The sequence below is a fragment of the Balaenoptera borealis genome (genome assembly GCF_965194805.1).
Source record: "Balaenoptera borealis genome assembly, chromosome: 16".
Lineage (NCBI taxonomy): Eukaryota > Metazoa > Chordata > Mammalia > Artiodactyla > Balaenopteridae > Balaenoptera > Balaenoptera borealis.
Window position 1 is genome coordinate 87,560,618 of NC_138872.1, and position 16,826 is coordinate 87,577,443.

A 16,826-nucleotide genomic window follows, 5' to 3' on the forward strand; every position below is an offset into this window, starting at 1 on the left:
TGGGGTTGGATGTGTGAACACAGCCTGAAGGGGCTAGTGCGCCACGGCTAGCCGGGAGGGAGTCTCGGAAAAGTCTGGACCTGCCTAAGAGGCAAGAGACCATTGTTTCGGGGTGCGCGAGGAGGGGGGATTCAGAGCGCCGCTTAAAGGAGCTCCAGAGACGGGCGCGAGCCGCGGCGATCAGCGTGGACCCCAGAGACGGGCATGAGACGCTAAGGCTGCTGCTGCCGCCACCAAGAAGCCTGTGTGCGAGCCCAGGTCACTCTCCACACCGCCCCTCCCGGGAGCCTGTGCAGCCCGCCACGGCCAGGCTCCCGTCATCCGGGGACAACTTCCCTGGGAGAACCCACCGCGCATCTCAGGCTGCTGCAACGTCATGCTGGCCTCTGCCGCCGCAGGCTCAGGCCGCACTCCGTACCCTCCCTCCCCTCGGCCTGAGAGAGCCAGAGCCCCCTAGTCAGCTGCTGATTTAACCCCCTCCTGTCTGGGCAAAGAGCAAGATGCCCTCAGGCGACCTACACGCAGAGGTGGGGCCAAATCCAAAGCTGAACCCCAGGAGCTGTGCGAACAAAGAGGAGAAAGGGAAATCTCTCCCTGCAGCCTCAGGAGCAGCGAGTTAAATCTCCACGATCAACTTGATATACCCTGCAGCTGTGGAATACCTGAATAGACAACGAATCATCCCAAGTTGAGGCGGTGGACTTTGGGAGCAACGATATATATATTTTCCCCTTTTTCTCTTTTTGTGAGTGTGTTATGTGTATGCTTCTTTGTGTGATTTTGTCTGTATAGCTCTGCTTTTACCATTTGTCCTAGGTTTCTGTCTGTCCGTTTTTTTTTTTTTTTTTTTTGGCTGTGTTGGGTCTTCGTTTCTGTGCGAGGGCTTTCTCTAGTTGCGGCAAGAGGGGGCCACTCTTCATCGCGGTGCGCGGGCCTCTCACTGTCGCGGCCTCTCTTCTTGCGGAGCACAGGCTCCAGACGCACAGGCTCAGTAGTTGTGGCTCACGGGCCTAGTTGCTTTGCGGCATGTGGGATCTTCCCAGACCAGGGCTCGAACCCGTGTCCCCTGCATTGGCAGGCAGACTCTCAACCACTGCGCCACCAGGGAAGCCCCTTTTTTTTTTTAGTATAGTTTTTAGCGCTTGTTGTCATTGGTGGATTTGTTTTTTGGTTTGGTTGCTCTCTTTCTTTTTGAATTTTTTTGTTTTTAATAATTTTTTTTATTTTCATAACTTTATTTTATTATTTTTTCTTTCTTTCTTTTTTTTCTCTCTCTTTTCTTCTGAGCCGTGTGGCTGACAGGGTCTTGGTGCTCCAGCCGGTTGTCAGGCCTGAGCCTTGGAGGTGGGAGAGCTGAGTTCAGGACATTGGTCGACCAGAGACCTCCTGGCCCCACGTAATACCAAACAACGAAAGCTCTCCCAGAGATCTCCATCTCAACGCTAAGACCCAGCTCCACTCAACAACAAGCAATCTACAGTGCTGGACACCCTATGCCAAACAACTAGCAAGACAGGAACACAACCCCACCCATTAGCAGAGAGGCAGCCTAAAATCATAAGTTCACAGACACCCCAAATCACACCACTAGACGTGGTCCTGCCCACCAGAAAGACAAGATCCAGCCTCATCCACCAGAACACAGGCACTAGTCACCTCCACGAGGAAGCCTACACAACCCACTGAACCAACCTTACCCAGTGGGAGAAGACACCAAAAACAACAGGAACTACGAACCTGCAGCCTGCGAAAAGGAGACCCCAAACACAGTAAGTTAAGCAAAATGAGAAGACAGAGAAATACACAGCAGATGAAGGAGCAAGGGAAAAACCCACTGGACCAAACAAATGAAGAGGAAATAGGCAGTCTACCTGAAAAAGAATTCAGAGTAATGATAGTAAAGATGATCCAAAATCTTGAAATAGAATGGAGAAAATACAAGAAATGTTTAACAAAGGACCTAGAAGAACTAAAGAGCAAACACAATAATGAAGAACACAATAAATGAAGTTTAAAATTCTCTAGAAGGAATCAGTAGCAGAATAACTGCGGCAGAAGAACGGATAAGTGACCTGGAAGATGAAATAGTGGGAAAAACTACTGCAGAGCAGAATAAAGAAAAAAGAATGAGAAGAATTGAGGACAGTCTCAGAGACCTCTGGGACAATGTTAAACGCACCAATGTCTGAATTGTAGGGGTCCCAGAAGAACAAGAGAAAAAGAAAGGGACTGAGAAGATATTTGAAGAGATTATAGTTGAAAACTTCCCTAATTTGGGAAAGGAAATAGTCAATCAAGTCCAGGAAGCACAGAGAGTCCCATACAGGATAAATCCAAGGAGAAACAGGCCAAGACACATATTAATCAAACTATCAAAAATTAAATACAAAGAAAAAATATTAAAAGCAGCAAGGGAAAAGCAACAAATAACACACAAGGGAATCCCCATAAGGTTAACAGCTAATCTTTCAGCAGAAACTCTGCAAGCCAGAAGGGAGTGGCAGGACATATTTAAAGTGATGAAAGGGAAAAACCTACAACCAAGATTACTCTACCCAGCAAGGATCTCATTCAGATTCGACGGAGAAATTAAAACCTTAACAGACAAGCAAAAGCTAAGAGAATTCAGCACCACCAAACCAGCTTTACAACAAATGCTAAAGGAACTTCTCTAGACAGGAAACACAAGAGAAGGAAAAGATCTACAATGACAAACCCAAAACAATTAAGAAAGTGGTAATAGGAACATACATGTCGATAACTACCTTAAATGTAAATGGATTAAATGCTCCAACCAAAAGACGTAGACTAGCTGAATGGATACAAAAACAAGACCCATATATATGCTGTCTACTTCAGACCTAGGGACACATACAGACTGAAAGTGAGGGGATGGAAAAAGATATTCCATGCAAATGGAACTCAAAAGAATGTGGGAGTAGCAATTCTCATATCAGACAAAATAGACTTTAAAGACTATTACAAGAGACAAAGAAGGACACTGCATAACGATCAAGGGATCAATCCGAGAAGAAGATATAACAATTGTAAATATTTATGCACCCAACATAGGAGCACCTCAATACATAAGGCAAATGCTAACAGCCATAAAAGGGGAAATCGACAGTAACACAATAATAGTAGGGGAATTTAACACCCCACTTTCACCAATGGACAGATCATCCAAAGTGTAAATAAATAAGGAAACACAAGCTTTAAATGATGCATTAAACAAGATGGACTTAATTGATATTTATAGGACATTCCATCCAAAAACAACAGAATACACTTTCTTCTCAAGTGCTCATGGAGCATTCTCCAGGATAGATCATATCTTGGGTCACAAATCAAGCCTTGGTAAATTTAAGAAAATTGAAATCGTATCAAGTATCTTTTCCGACCACAACGCTGTGAGACTAGATATCAATTGCAGGAAAAAATCTGTAAAAAATACAAACACATGGAGGCTAAACAATACACTACTAAATAACCAAGAGATCACTGAAGAAATCAAAGAGGAAATCAAAAAAAACCTGGAAACAAATGACAATGAAAACACGATGACCCAAAACCTATGGGATGTAGCAAAAGCAGTTCTAAGAGGGAAGTTTATAGCTATACAATTCTACCTCAAGAAACAAGAAACATCTCAAATAAACAACCTAACCTTACATCTAAAGCAATTAGAGAAAGAAGAACAAAACAACCCCAAAGTTAGCAGAAGGAAAGAAATCATAAAGATCAGATCAGAAATAAATGAAAAAGAAATGAAGGAAACGATAGCAAAGATCAATAAAACAAAAAGCTGGTTCTTTGAGAAGATAAACAAAATTGATAAACCATTAGCCAGACTCATCAAGAAGAAAAGGGAGACGACTCAATAGAATTAGAAATGCAAAAGGAGAAGTAACAAATGACACTGCAGAAATACAAAGGATCATGAGAGATTACTACAAGCAACTCTATGCCAATAAAATGGACAACCTGGAAGAAATGGACAAATTCTTAGAAAAGCACAACCTTCTGAGACTGAACCACTAAGAAATAGAAAATATAAACAGACCAATCACAAGCACTGAAATTGAAACTGTGATTAAAAATCTTCCAACAAACAAAAGCCCAGGACCAGATGGCTTCACAGGTGAATTCTATCAAACATTTAGAGAAGAGCTAACACCCATCCTTCTCAAACTCTTCCAAAATACAGCAGAGGGAGGAACACTCCCAAACTCATTCTACGAGGCCACCATCACCCTGATACCAAAACCAGGCAAAGATGTCACAGAAAAGGAAAACTACAGGCCAATATCACTGATGAACATAGATGCAAAAATCCTCAACAAAATACTAGGAAACAGAATCCAACAGCACATTAAAAGGATCATATACCATGATCAAGTGGGGTTTATCCCAGAAATGCAAGGATTCTTCAGTATATGCAAATCAATCGATGTGTGATACACCATATTAACAAATTGAAGGAGAAAAACCATATGATCATCTCAGTAGATGCAGGAAAAGCTTTTGACAAAATTCAACACCCATTTATGATAAAAACCCTCCAGAAAGTAGGCATAGAGGGAACTTACCTCAACATAATAAAGGCCATATATGACAAACCCACAGCAAACATCTTTCTCAACGGTGAAAAACTGAAAGCATTTCCTCTAAGATCAGGAACAAGACAAGGTTGCCCACTCTCACCACTATTATTCAACATAGTTTTGGAAGTTTTAGCCACAGCAATCAGAGAAGAAAAAGAAATAAAAGGAATCCAAATTGGAAAAGAAGAAGTAAGGCCATCACTGTTTGCAGATAATATACGTAGAGAATCCTAAAGATGCTACCAAAAAACTACTAGCGCTAATCAATGAATTTGGTAGAATAGCAGGATACAAAATTAATGCACAGAAATCTCTTGCATTTCTATACACTAATGATGAAAAATCTGAAAGAGAAATTAAGGAAACACTCCCATTTACCATTGCAACAAAAAGAATAAAATACCTAGGAATAAACCTACCTAAGGAGACAAAAGACCTGTATGCAGAAAACTACAAGACACTGATGAAAGAAATTAAAGATGATACCAACAGATGGAGAGATATACCATGTTCTTGGATTGGAAGAATCAACATTGTGAAAATGACTCTACTACCCAAAGCAGTCTACAGATTCAATGCCATCCCATCCGTATCAAACTACCACTGGCATTTTTCACAGAACTAGAACAAAAAAATTCACAATTTGTATGGAGACACAAAAGGCCCCGAATAGCCAATGCAATCTTGAGAAAGAAAAACGGAGCTGGAGGAATCAGACTCCCTGCCTTCACACTATACTACAGAGCTACAGTAATCAAGACAGTATGGTACTGGCACAAAAACAGAAATATAGATCAATGGAACAGGATAGAAAGCCCAGAGATAAACCCACGCACATATGGTCACCTTATCTTTGATGATAAAGGAGGCAAGAATATACAATGGAGAAAAGACAGCCCCTTCAATAAGTGGTGCTGGGAAAACTGGACAGCTACATGTAAAAGAATGAAATGACAACACTCCCTAACACCATACACAAAAATCAACTCAAAATGGATTAAAGACCTACATGTAAGGCCAGACACTATCAAACTCTTAGAGGAAAACATAGGCAGAACACTCTATGACATAAATCACAGCAAGATCCTTTTTGACCCACCTCCTAAAGAAATGGAAATAAAAACAAAAATAAACAAATGGGACCTAATGAAACTCAAAAGCTTTTGCACAGCAAAGGAAACCATAAACAAGACGAAAAGACAACCCTCAGAATGGGAGAAAATAGTTGCAAATGAAGCAACTGACAAAGGATTAATCTCCAAAATTTACAAGCAGCTCATGCAGCTCAATATCAAAAAAACAAACAACCCAATCCAAAAATGGGCAGAAGACCTAAATAGACATTTCTCCAAAGAAGATATACAGATTGCCAACAGACACATGAAAGAATGCTCAACATCATTAATCATTAGAGAAATGCAAATCAAAACTACAATGAGGTATCACCTCACACCGGTCAGAATGGCCATCACCAAAAAATCTACAAACAGTAAATGCTGGAGAGGGTGTGGAGAAAAGGGAACCCTCCTCCTGCACTGTTGCTGGGAACGTACATTGATACAGCCACTATGGAGAACAGTATGGAGGTTCCTTAAAAAACTAAAAATAGAACTACCATACGACCCAGCAATCCCGCTACTGGGCATATACCCTGAGAAAACCATAATTCAAAAAGAGTCATGTACCAAAATGTTCATTGCAGCTCTATTTACAATAGCCAGGACATGGAAGCAACCTAAGTGTCCATCATCGGATGAATGGATAAAGAAGATGTGGCACATATATACAGTGGAATATTACTCTGCCATAAAAACAAATGAAATTATTTGTAGTGAGGTGGATGGACCTAGAGACTGTCATACAGAGTGAAGTAAGTCAGAAAGAGAAAAATACCGTATGCTAACACATATATGTGGAATCTAAGAAAGAAAAAAAGGTTTTGAAGAACCTAGGGGCAGGACAGGAATAAAGATGCAGACATAGAGAATGGACTTGAGGACACGGGGAGGGGGAAGGGTAAGCTGGGACGAAGCGAGAGAGTGGCATGGACATATATACACTACCAAATGTAAAATAGCTAGTGGGAAGCAGCCGCATAGCACAGGGAGATCAGCTCGGTGCTTTCTGTCCACCCAGAGGGGTGGGATAGGGAGGGTGGGAGGGAGATGCAAGATGGAGGGGATATGGGGATATATGTATACGTACAGCTGATTCACTTTGTTATACAGCAGAAAGTAACACACCATTGTAAAGCAGTTATACTCTAATAAAGGTGTTAAAAAAAAAAATTACTTGTTGGCAGGTCCCAAGCCCCACCTCCAGGGGTTTCGATTCAGTGGGTCCAGAGTTGGAGGTGGGTGGGCTGGAGTTAATCCAGATGATTCTGGTGCAAATGGCCCATGGGTTGCTCTGACTATTCCAGACCCCACCCCCCACCCCCCATCCCCCATCCCCCGCTTTACAATGCCACATCCCATGAAGCTATACGTATCCCATTGCCCTGACCAGGAGGGAGTATGCCCTCCTATGTTCTCTTGTGCTTTTTGTGATCTGTAGCGACCATCTGGCCAGCTCTTTTTGCCTAGCATCAGATTTAACAAATATAGTATCCCATGTTATGGCTTTGAGAACTTATTCACTTATTTTCTGTTGTCGAGCTTTTTTTTTTTTTTTTTTTTTTTTTTTTTAAGTAAAAACAAATACACAGGGAATGTAAAATCATACAGCTGGTATAGAAAATGGTATGGCGGGTCCTCAAAAAATTGAAAATGGAATGATCCAGCAATTCTCCTTCTGGGTATATATCCAGAAGAGTTGAAAGTAAAGAGTTGAACACATATTTGAAAACCAGTGTTCATAGCAGCATTATTCACAGTAGCCGAAGGGTAGAAACAACCCAAGTACCCACTGAAGGATGAATGGTTAAGTAAAATAAGTATATCCATGCAGTGGAGTATTACTCAGCCTTAAAGAGGAAGGGAAGTCTGACACGTAAGGCATTTGGCACACTGAGGCCCTCAGGCTAAGTGAATTAAGACAGACACAGAAGGACAAATAGTGCATGATTTTACTTATATGAGGTCCCTGGAGGCGTTGCATTCATAGAGACAGAGTAGAGGGTGGGCGCCAAGGGCTGGCTTGGGAGTGGGGGGAATTGCGGTTGTCGTTTAATGGCTACAGGGTCTCAGTTTGGGAAGGTGAGAAAGTTCTGGAGACGTATGGTGGTGATGGCTGCACGACTCACTGACGCTGAGTGTGCACTCAGAAGTGGTTAAGATGGGAAGGTCTGTGTTACGTGTGTTTTACCACCATTAAGAAACAAGCAGTGCCACGATGTGTACTTAACCACACGTAGGGCACAACCCTGGTTGCTTCCTTGAGACGTGTTCCTGGCCAAGTGCAGTTGCTGGTCGATGGGTGTGGTCTCCCCTTTCAGCTGCTCTTCTTACCTGGTCCAGGAGGACGGCTCGGCCCTCCTTGGGGCAGTGGGGCAGGACGGTAGCCTTGCTAGCGACCTGTCTTGCTAGGTCACAGGAGGCACTGTGCTGGATGAGTGAGCTCTCCTGCCTGGGTTTCTTCCCCAAGGAGCCCATGGTGGGACCTCGGGGATGCACGAGTCTGCCCGGGATCATGTCCTCTGTTACCCAGATGCCTCCTGCCCGTCCACCCAGGGGACTGGGTTACCTTGGGAGTCCTTTAGGCCCTAATTTCTTCCTACTTCCTTCTCTTCAGGTGTGTTCATAGTACTGCTGTCAGTATAGACAGAGGTGTCCTGAAGCCAGGCCTCCTGCCCCCTTGATCAAACTTCACCCGCACCCTCGGTTCACCCTGTCGCGGCCTCAAGAATGTACACGTTTTTCCAAACCTGCCTCGCTATCTTTTCTTTTTCTCACGTGGAACATTCTCAAACCAGTGCCTCACAAGTACTCTGTTTTAACTAAAGCTCATACACTGCACTCCTCCGACAGAACACATTTTCTTTTTGATCAACACTGCAAACTAAAGGTGCATGGAATTCCATACCGTTTACTGATTAATGATAATTTTAAATGGAAACTTGTGCACCTCATGTACATGATGAACTATCACACACTGCTTTCACTATTACCTATGTTTTGTCCTTGTTTCCCAATCCTGGCGTTACAATGGGGTTGAATTGTGTACCTTAAGAAGTGGTTTTAAAGGTTCCCGCTCCCATGACGTGAACGGATGTGTGAGGGGTTATCAGGTGGTAGTGCCGCCATGCGCTTGGGTCTTGGGGTTTTGGAAATAAGCCTAAAGAAGCCCTGTTGAGCCGGGCTCAGCCTGGAGTTGTCTGAGCTGTGACCTGAGCCCCGGGTCTCCCGCAGTCCATCCATCTCTTTAAAGACTTCCCGCCTATTCTGTGTCTCTGAGGGTAGAACAGTTCTTGAGTGTTGTCGCCTGGCTTCCTGGTCTCCGGGTTTTTAGGAGAAGTTGAAACCTAGTGGCCCGCAGGGATGACTGGACAGGACTCCTGAGTCTCTGTTTACAGAGTGGGAGCTGCAGGTGTTCAGCCCAGAGACCGCACGGAGAAGGTGGCCCCATTGCCGTGTGCCGTCCAGCAGTGGCCGGGGCAGGGCTGAGGCAGGAACGGGGTGCGGGGTCCATGCCTGTGCAGTTTGGTCTCTGGAATCGGGCACCACCTGGGAAAGGCAGGCCCTGCAGCTTGAAGCGCCCCCTCTGAGGGGAGCGGGGTTGGGGGGGTCGGCGCATCTGAATGGTGGCTCCGCACCTGGGACTTGGGGCTGGGGCGTGGCCGGGAAGCCACTGCTGGAGAGCCTGCCTTGGCCGTGGGCAGTGCGAGAGCCATAGCCCCGTGGCTGCGCAGAGGCCTCCCGCCCCCGGCGTCCCGCCCCCGCCGGCCTCGGTGGGAGCAGCAGCACAAACTCAGGCCACGCTGCAGGGGCTCTTGTTTGCGTGGCTGGTCGAGGGGGCGGAGTGGCAGGGAGGGAGTAGAGGAAAGCCAGTTTCCTGCTTAGTTTGTTCGAATATGCAGCCAGGGCCCTTGATGCTTTGTTGAAATAGCTGCTCAAAAGTTCCAAAGCATTGGGTGTCTGATGGCCTCTGTGGAGTTCAGCTGAAGGGTGAGAGCCTCGGGCCGCCCGGGGTGGGGGGGCTGCGTGCGTGGGGCAGCCTCAGCCTGCAGGTGTCACGGGAAGATGCAGAGGCCCCAGCCATCAGCGGGAGCAGAGCATTTCTGAAGGAGTTCATTTTTCTCTTCATTTGACCGTTCCCAATTTCCCCTCATTATTAAATTGTTACATTTCAAATTATCTTTACTTCAAAGGAAAATGGAGAACCTCGGTTAAGAGTCTGGCTCCTCTGTGTTACTCTGGCTCCTGGCTTTGTGGGGCTAATTTGTACCTCAGGGCAAGACTCTTGTTTCTAAATTGCTGTCATGTGCTCCCGACTCTGCCAGTTGCTCGCCCGTGTCCAGGAAGGCTTCTGCCTGGAGGGTATTGCTGCCCCTCAGCTAGTGAGAGGCCCCGCGGAGCGTGTGGCCGTCTGTCTGACAGATGCTTCTCCACGGCCTCCTACTGCTCTTTCAGGTCTGAGCAGACGTGGCCCAGCCTGGAAGGGGCGCGAGGAGGAGGGCGGTCGCCGTCATGCTCCCCCAGCCACCCTCTGGGCACCCGTCTGCCTGTCCCACACGGCGTTGGCTGGTCCTGGGCCCATAGGGACTGGGGGCCTTGCAAAAGTAGATGTGCAAGTTCTTCATTGGTTTTAAATAAACTTCCCATTGATCTAATAATAGTTTGCATACTCCTTTGACTAACATAGAAAAATAGAAAACAACTTAAATCTCTTAACAGTGTTTCAGAAAAAATATCTCTTGGCTTAAAAGGGTTTACTTGTTTTGCTTACTTATTTTCCTATTAGTATCTTTAAGTCCCTGAGGTTGGAAAACATTAGGAAGCTCTGAAAAGAATGGGGAATTGGCATTCAAGGCTGGTTCAACCTCTCCCCCTCCTAGGTTTTAGTTTCTCAAGGTCTTCTACTGGTAAACATCTTTTCAATGTGAGTATTTTCTAATCCACAAAGTTGGCTTGTGTTCAGGGCAGAGTAAGGGTAGAAATCTCGGCCCTGTGCCTAGTGGTTCTCACACCTTGAGGCCACGTCCTCACAAAATGTCCAATAAAGGGCTTTTCTTCTGGTGGCCAGGGAAGGGCCTCCCTGAGGTGGTCTGAAAGGGAGATATCACGGAATTACCTTGGGAGGAGTGTTGATGACAGAACCCCTGTGTGTGAGGAGTGGGGCTGTGGGCCCCCTCTGTCAGGGGCTGCGCTGGGCTTTCAGGACGTACCACTGACAAGCGCAAGTCTTCGGGCTAACGTTCTAGCGATGGCAGACACTGAGAGACCCCAAACTGATGACAAGGGTGGTGGTGCTGTGCAGCGAGGGTCGTGATGGGGTGGGGAGAGGCTTGGGGGCCTCTTGGAGGAAGTGACATCTTTCCTGAGACCTCTCTTTTGAGAACGAGCTAGGCTTGGGGAGACTGAGGGAAGAGCTTTGCAGGCCCAGGGTTAACTATCGCAGAGTTTCGGGGAGCAAACGGGTTGCCGTGTTCAGGCAGCAGAGGGAAGTCCAGTGGGAGGTGAGGAGGCCCCAGGGGCCTGGTGGTGCGGGGTCTGTGGGCCCTGGGCATGAGGCTTGGTTTCAGCGGGTTTCCGTGAGCAGTCCTTGGGTACCATGTGACTGCAGGTGCCCACTTCAGCAGGAGGGGTGGGGAGGCCAGAGAGCACTCTTGGAAACTGGGCACTGCGCTGGCTCTGGGGGCCGGGAGGAGGGCCTGTGGGTACCGAGCCGTGGCCCCTGCGTAGCCCTGGGCTCTGGCCCCGGCCCCAGCCCTTGCGCTCACCTCCTCTCGGCTGCTGCACACCAGCGAGCCGTCTAGTTTGTGTGCCCCATGCAGGTGTCGGGAATGTTCGTACTCCGCTGGGTGTTCCATTCTGTCTCTCAAAGACATTTTTAAAATAAAATCAGCCATTTTTAAAAATTGAAATATAGTTAATTTACTATGTTGTTAGTTTCAGGTGTACAGCACAGTGATTCAGTTAAACATATCTATTCTTTTTCAGATTCTTTTCCAGTATAGCTTATTGCAAGATATTGAATATAGTTGCCTGTGCTGTACAGTAGGTTCTTGTTGTTTATTTTATATACAGTAGTGTGTATATGTTGATCCCAAATTTCAAATTTATCCCCCCTCCCTGCTTTGGTAACCATAAGTTTGTTTTCTATGTCTGTGGGTCTATTTCTATTTTGTAAGTAAGTTCATTTGTATCATTTTTTTAGATTCCACATGTAAGTGATATCACATGATATTTGTCTTTCTCTGTCTGGCTTACTTCACTCAGTATGACAGTCTCTAGGTCCATCCATGTTGCCGCAAATGGCATTATTTCACTCTTTTTTATGGCTGAGTAGTATTCCATTGAGTGCGTGTGCGTGTGTGTGTGTGTGTGTGTGTGTGTGTCTACATCTTCTTTATCCACACATCTGTTGATGGACTCTTAGGTTGCTTCCATGTTTTGGCTATTGTAAATAGTGCTGCAGTGACCATTGAGATGCATGTATCTTTTTGAATTAGAGTTTTCTCCAATCCCTCTCCCAGGGGTGGGATTGCAGGATCATATGGTAGTTCCATTTTCAGTTTTCTGAGGAACCTCCATACTGTTCTCCATAGTGGCTGTACCAATTTATATTCCCACCAACAGTGTAGGGGGGTTCCCTTTTCTCCACACCCTCTCCAGCATGTCTTATTTGTAGACTTTTTGATGATGGCCATTCTGACCTGGTGAGGTGGTACCTCATTGTAGTTTTGATTTGTATTTCTCTAATGATTGGCGATGTTGAGCATCTTTTCATGTCCCTGTCGGCCACCTGTGTGTCAAAGACATTCTTGGTGTATGTTCTCCTGAGCCACGGTGCTGAGCTAGAGGAGGGGGTTCAGATGGAGGCTCAGTGCTGCTGAGAGTGGGTGGCCTTTGAACCAGCCATCAGTGTCTTTGAGTCTCAGTTTCCTCATTTGCAAAATGGAAAGAGTAAACAGCAGGGCTGCTCTGAGCATTAACTGAGCTCATTAACCTGGAATAGTTTTGAAAATTACGAGGCATTGGGCATGTGGGTATCTGCTGTGGTTGTTACACTGCTGCTGTCCTCATACCGGGACTTTGAAGCGGAAGGGAGGAAAGGCAACTGGAACGCACTGGGCACCTTCCCTGCTAGCTGCCTGGCAGGTGCCTTTAAACCTCACTTCAAGCCTCTGCATGGTGACATTGTTACGTATCGACCCTGTTTTTACAGGTGAAATAAAATCAAGGCTTATAGAAGTCATGTCCCCAGTGTTGCATGGCTAGCGGCTGGCTGTGGCGTGAGCCCAGGTGGCGGAGAGCGCACGGCTCCACAGCCCGCCGCTCCGGGGACGGCGCGCAGGCCCCGACTCGCCCCAGGGCTGTGAACCGCCAGTGGCTGGCGTGGCTTTGGGCCGCCTTCTTGTGTCAGCCGGTCCCCCTCCAGGGCACGGCCAGCACTGACGTGTGCTCTTGACCCCCCAGGACCCCAGAGGACCTGTCCAGGTTCATCGTGGAGCTGCAGCAGCGCGAGCTCGCCCTCCAGGACAGGAGCAGCTCCATCACCAGCAGGTAGGCCTGGCGGCCCGCGGTCTCGTGGCGACGTGTCCGCTCTGGAAAGTGGGCTGTGGTGGGGGTGCCCCTGGCTGAGGAGTGGCTGTGCTTCACCATCCCTGCCTCGGCCTGAGCGAGCGGGAGCTGGGGCAGCGGGGTGCCCCGTGGCAGTGAGACTCAGCTGAGGCGGCGGGCGTACTGTCATCTGGGCGCTGTGGCAGATCAGCCCTGGGGCCCTGGGAGGAAGGCGTGCGCCCCACCAGGAGCATTTGCGTCTTTGTGGAGGCGTGGGCTCCGCGTGGCCCCATGAACGTGTGGAAACCTGGAGCCTGGGTTGAAGTGTCTGAGTGTTTGTACGTGTGTGGACTTGTGCCCTCGGGGAGGGTCCCACGTAGCAGCACAGCCGGGCCATTCGTGTCCACACCCGGGCAGGCAGCTCTGACTTCCTCCAGGGCCTGAGGAACTGGTTCCACACCAGTTCTGCCTCTGACACCTGCTGGGCGCCCCAGGAGTCAGTTCAGCTCTGCCACTAACTCCCAGGTCAGCCAGACCCCACAGGTAAGGGCTTGGTCCCACAAGGCGCACCTGCCTCGGGGTTCCCAGGCTACCCGCACTTCATCTGACTGCAAATTCAGGGTCCCCCCAACCCCTCTCTGATAGTTTGCTAGAATGATTGACAGAACTCAGGAAAGCACTTTATTTAGGATTACTGGTTTATTACAAAGGGTGCAGCTTGGATCAGCCAGCTGGGCAGAGATGCATGAGGCGTGTGTGTGGGGTGGGGGCAGAGCTGCTGTGTCCTCTCCAGGTGTGCTGCCCCCCCAGCTCCTCCTTGTGTCCACTGACTTGGAAGCCGCCTTGTTCAGCAGTTTCTATGGAGTTTCCTGCTTGATTAAGTCATGGCCATTGGTGATTCACTTGGTCTCTATCTCCGCTCCCCTCCCTGGAGGCGGGGTGGGGGTGGAGCTGAAAGTTCCAACTTCTCTTCCCCTGGTTGGTTCCTCTGGCTTCTCCCCCGCCCTTCCTGCCCAGGGGTCTGGCTGAAGGGGCTTGTTAACAAAAGGCACTCATCTCGTTCAGGAAATTCCAAGGGTTTGTGGAGCTCTGTGCCGGGAAGGGCACCAAACCAAATGCTTGTTCCTCACTGAGCCGCACTTGGGCTCTTGCAGGGCTGTCCGCCTCTGTCCCCTGGGGCCCAGGCTGGTTTCTCTCGTGCTTGCAGGGTGGCTGACCAGGTTCTGGGTGTCGCATCAGAGGTAGAAAGAGAGGCCTCCTTCTTGGGTCTCCGTTTTGGAACAAGGAAACCTGTCCTAGGACCCCCACTGGTGGCAGACTCCCCCGACCCCAGTCACTCTCACTGGCCCAAATGGGGTTGAATGTCTGCCCCAGACCAGGTACCTGTGGAGGATGGTGTTAAACTAGTCAATTCCCACGTGATTCACTTGAGGGTGGACAGGTGAGTGAGGTGAGCCTCTCCAGTGAGCGAAGGGCCTGGGGGCAGGCTGAGAGGACGGTGACCACAGAGGGGCCTCGGGTGCCCGGCACTGGCTGACCGGCTGGTTGGGGGTGGAAGTCAGCCTGCCCGCCGTGATTGTCCTCCATGGCCTCAGCCCCGGTGCAGATGGCGTTTCAATAATTTATTAATAACCGAAGGAAGGCTCTCTTATTTGGGGGGCTGATGTCTCTTTGAAAATCGGCTTTTAGAAGCATCTGGTTATGTTGGACATAATCACATCAATTTAGTTTAAAAACCTCAAATGAGGACTTCCCTGGTGGTGCAGTGGTTAAGAATCCGCCTGCCAATTCAGGAGACATGGGTTCGAGCCCTGGTCCAGGAAGATCCCACATGCCGTGGAGCAACTAAGCCTGTATGCCGCAGCTACTGAGCCTGCGCTCTAGAGCCCGTGAGCCACAACTACTGAGCCCACGTGCCACAACTACTGAAGCCCATGCGCCAGAACTACTGAAGCCCACGCGCCTAGAGACTGTGCTCCTCAGCAAGAGAAGCCACTGCAATGAGAAGCCCGCACACCGCAACGAAGAGTAGCCCCCACTCGCCGCAACTAGAGAAAGCCTGCATGCAGCAATGAAGACCCAACACAGCCAAAAAAAAAAGTAAATTAATTAATTAATTTTTTAAAAACTTAAAAATAATACCTCAAATGATAAAGACTGCCTTTTGCTTTCAAAGCTACTGTCAGATGAAACGGGCATTAAAAGTGGTTTGAAATTAAAGCGTTTGACATTTTTCCAGGCGATCCTCTTTATTTTACTTTGAATTTGAAACAGAATGAACTATTAGAGGAAAGGAAACTTGTCTGCATTTTCCTCCCTCCAAACTGCGAGGTACTTTCTAAAATGACCTGCTTTGAGCAGCAGCAGGAAAGCCAGCCTCTCAGCTTCGTGAATGTAGCTCTCGTCCGCAGCTCCGGCAGTGCTTTCGACTGTGGTCACACATGTAGCTTCTGCCGTCCCGTCTCTTCGTTGGGACCGGTTCAGGAATGGGCTCTCCGCCCCTGGGAGCGGTCTTTCACGGCGGCTGCTGGGTCTGCGTGACCCCTGCCGACTTGCCCACCTCTCAGGACCCCTGGGCTCCCTCTGAGAGCCGGTGCAGCCACCCAGGAGCAGCTGAGTCTCGGGCATCCCGAGAAAGAGCTGTGCGCTTCACCTCTCCTGCAGGATGGGCACCTGCCTGATGGGCCCCGGGAGGTGAGGTGAGGTGTGACAGCACGGCGCACAGGGCCTAGGAACGGCTGCTTGCCCGCTGGCTGGAGGTGCTCGTGGTCCCGTCCTCATTCAGCAGACTGGCCCTGACCGCGCGGCCATCCGAGGAGCACTTCCGTGTGCCAGCGTCGTGCCCAGTGCGTGCGTGCATCGCCCCCTTCATCTCAGGGAGGTCCCGCCGGAGAGCTCCCTCCTCCCGGTGATGGAACGGATCGGAGAAGCCCGGGAATGTTCTTAAGGCCGCAGCCGATAAGGGGCCGTCGGGCTCCTGCCCCATCTGTTCATGGTAGAGTCACGTGCAGGCCCTGTGAGGAGGTGGCAGGGAGCTGGGGTCCTGTGCCCTCGAGGCCCTTGCCGAGCAGAACGGGGAGGGGACGTGTGCACAGCGCCATTCACGCTCGCAGGGGTCTGGGCAGCTGCTGCTCTCACAGGCAGCAGGCCGATGTGGCCGTGATGGGGGCGGTCCGTGTGGAGGCCAGGAAACCTCGTGAGGCGGGGACAGCTGATTTCACTTCCGCACGTCTTTAAAGGCAGTTGGGCAGAAATTCAGGTTAGGCGGGAAGAGGCACCTTAGCAAGAGGGTGAAAGCCTGGGGTCTGGCCAGCAGGCAGGCAGGCGGGGGTCCGGTCGGAGGGTTCGGAGGGCTGTTTGTGTGGGGGGGGGCGAGATGGCAGGAGGTGCCTGGCGTTCAGCAGCGCTCAGGAGACCCCAGGTGACGTGCAGGCGGTGGTGGGGCCAGAGGTCTCGCGGGGTTCTGGTTGGCATCTTGTAGCGTGTCCTTTGGGAAGAGCTAATAGTGGTGTGCCTCTCTGTTAGCGGGCTGTCCTGGACCGCCAGGCCAGCCTCTCTG

At 49.0% G+C, this 16,826-nt stretch overlaps 1 protein-coding gene across 6 annotated transcripts in view; it reads left to right on the top strand.

Moving 5' to 3' along the window:
* Positions 1-16,826, top strand: part of MAD1L1 (mitotic arrest deficient 1 like 1) — a 330,462-nt gene that overhangs the window by 65,624 nt on the left and 248,012 nt on the right. For 4 of the 6 annotated variants that reach the window (XM_082360973.1, XM_082360972.1, XM_082360971.1 and 1 more), the window contains one exon: positions 13,184-13,270. The exons of the other annotated variants lie outside the window; for them this stretch is intronic. In XM_082360973.1, coding sequence (XP_082217099.1) covers positions 13,184-13,270 — 87 coding nt within the window. The remainder of the gene's footprint in view (positions 1-13,183; positions 13,271-16,826) is intronic. 6 annotated transcript variants of the gene reach the window in all.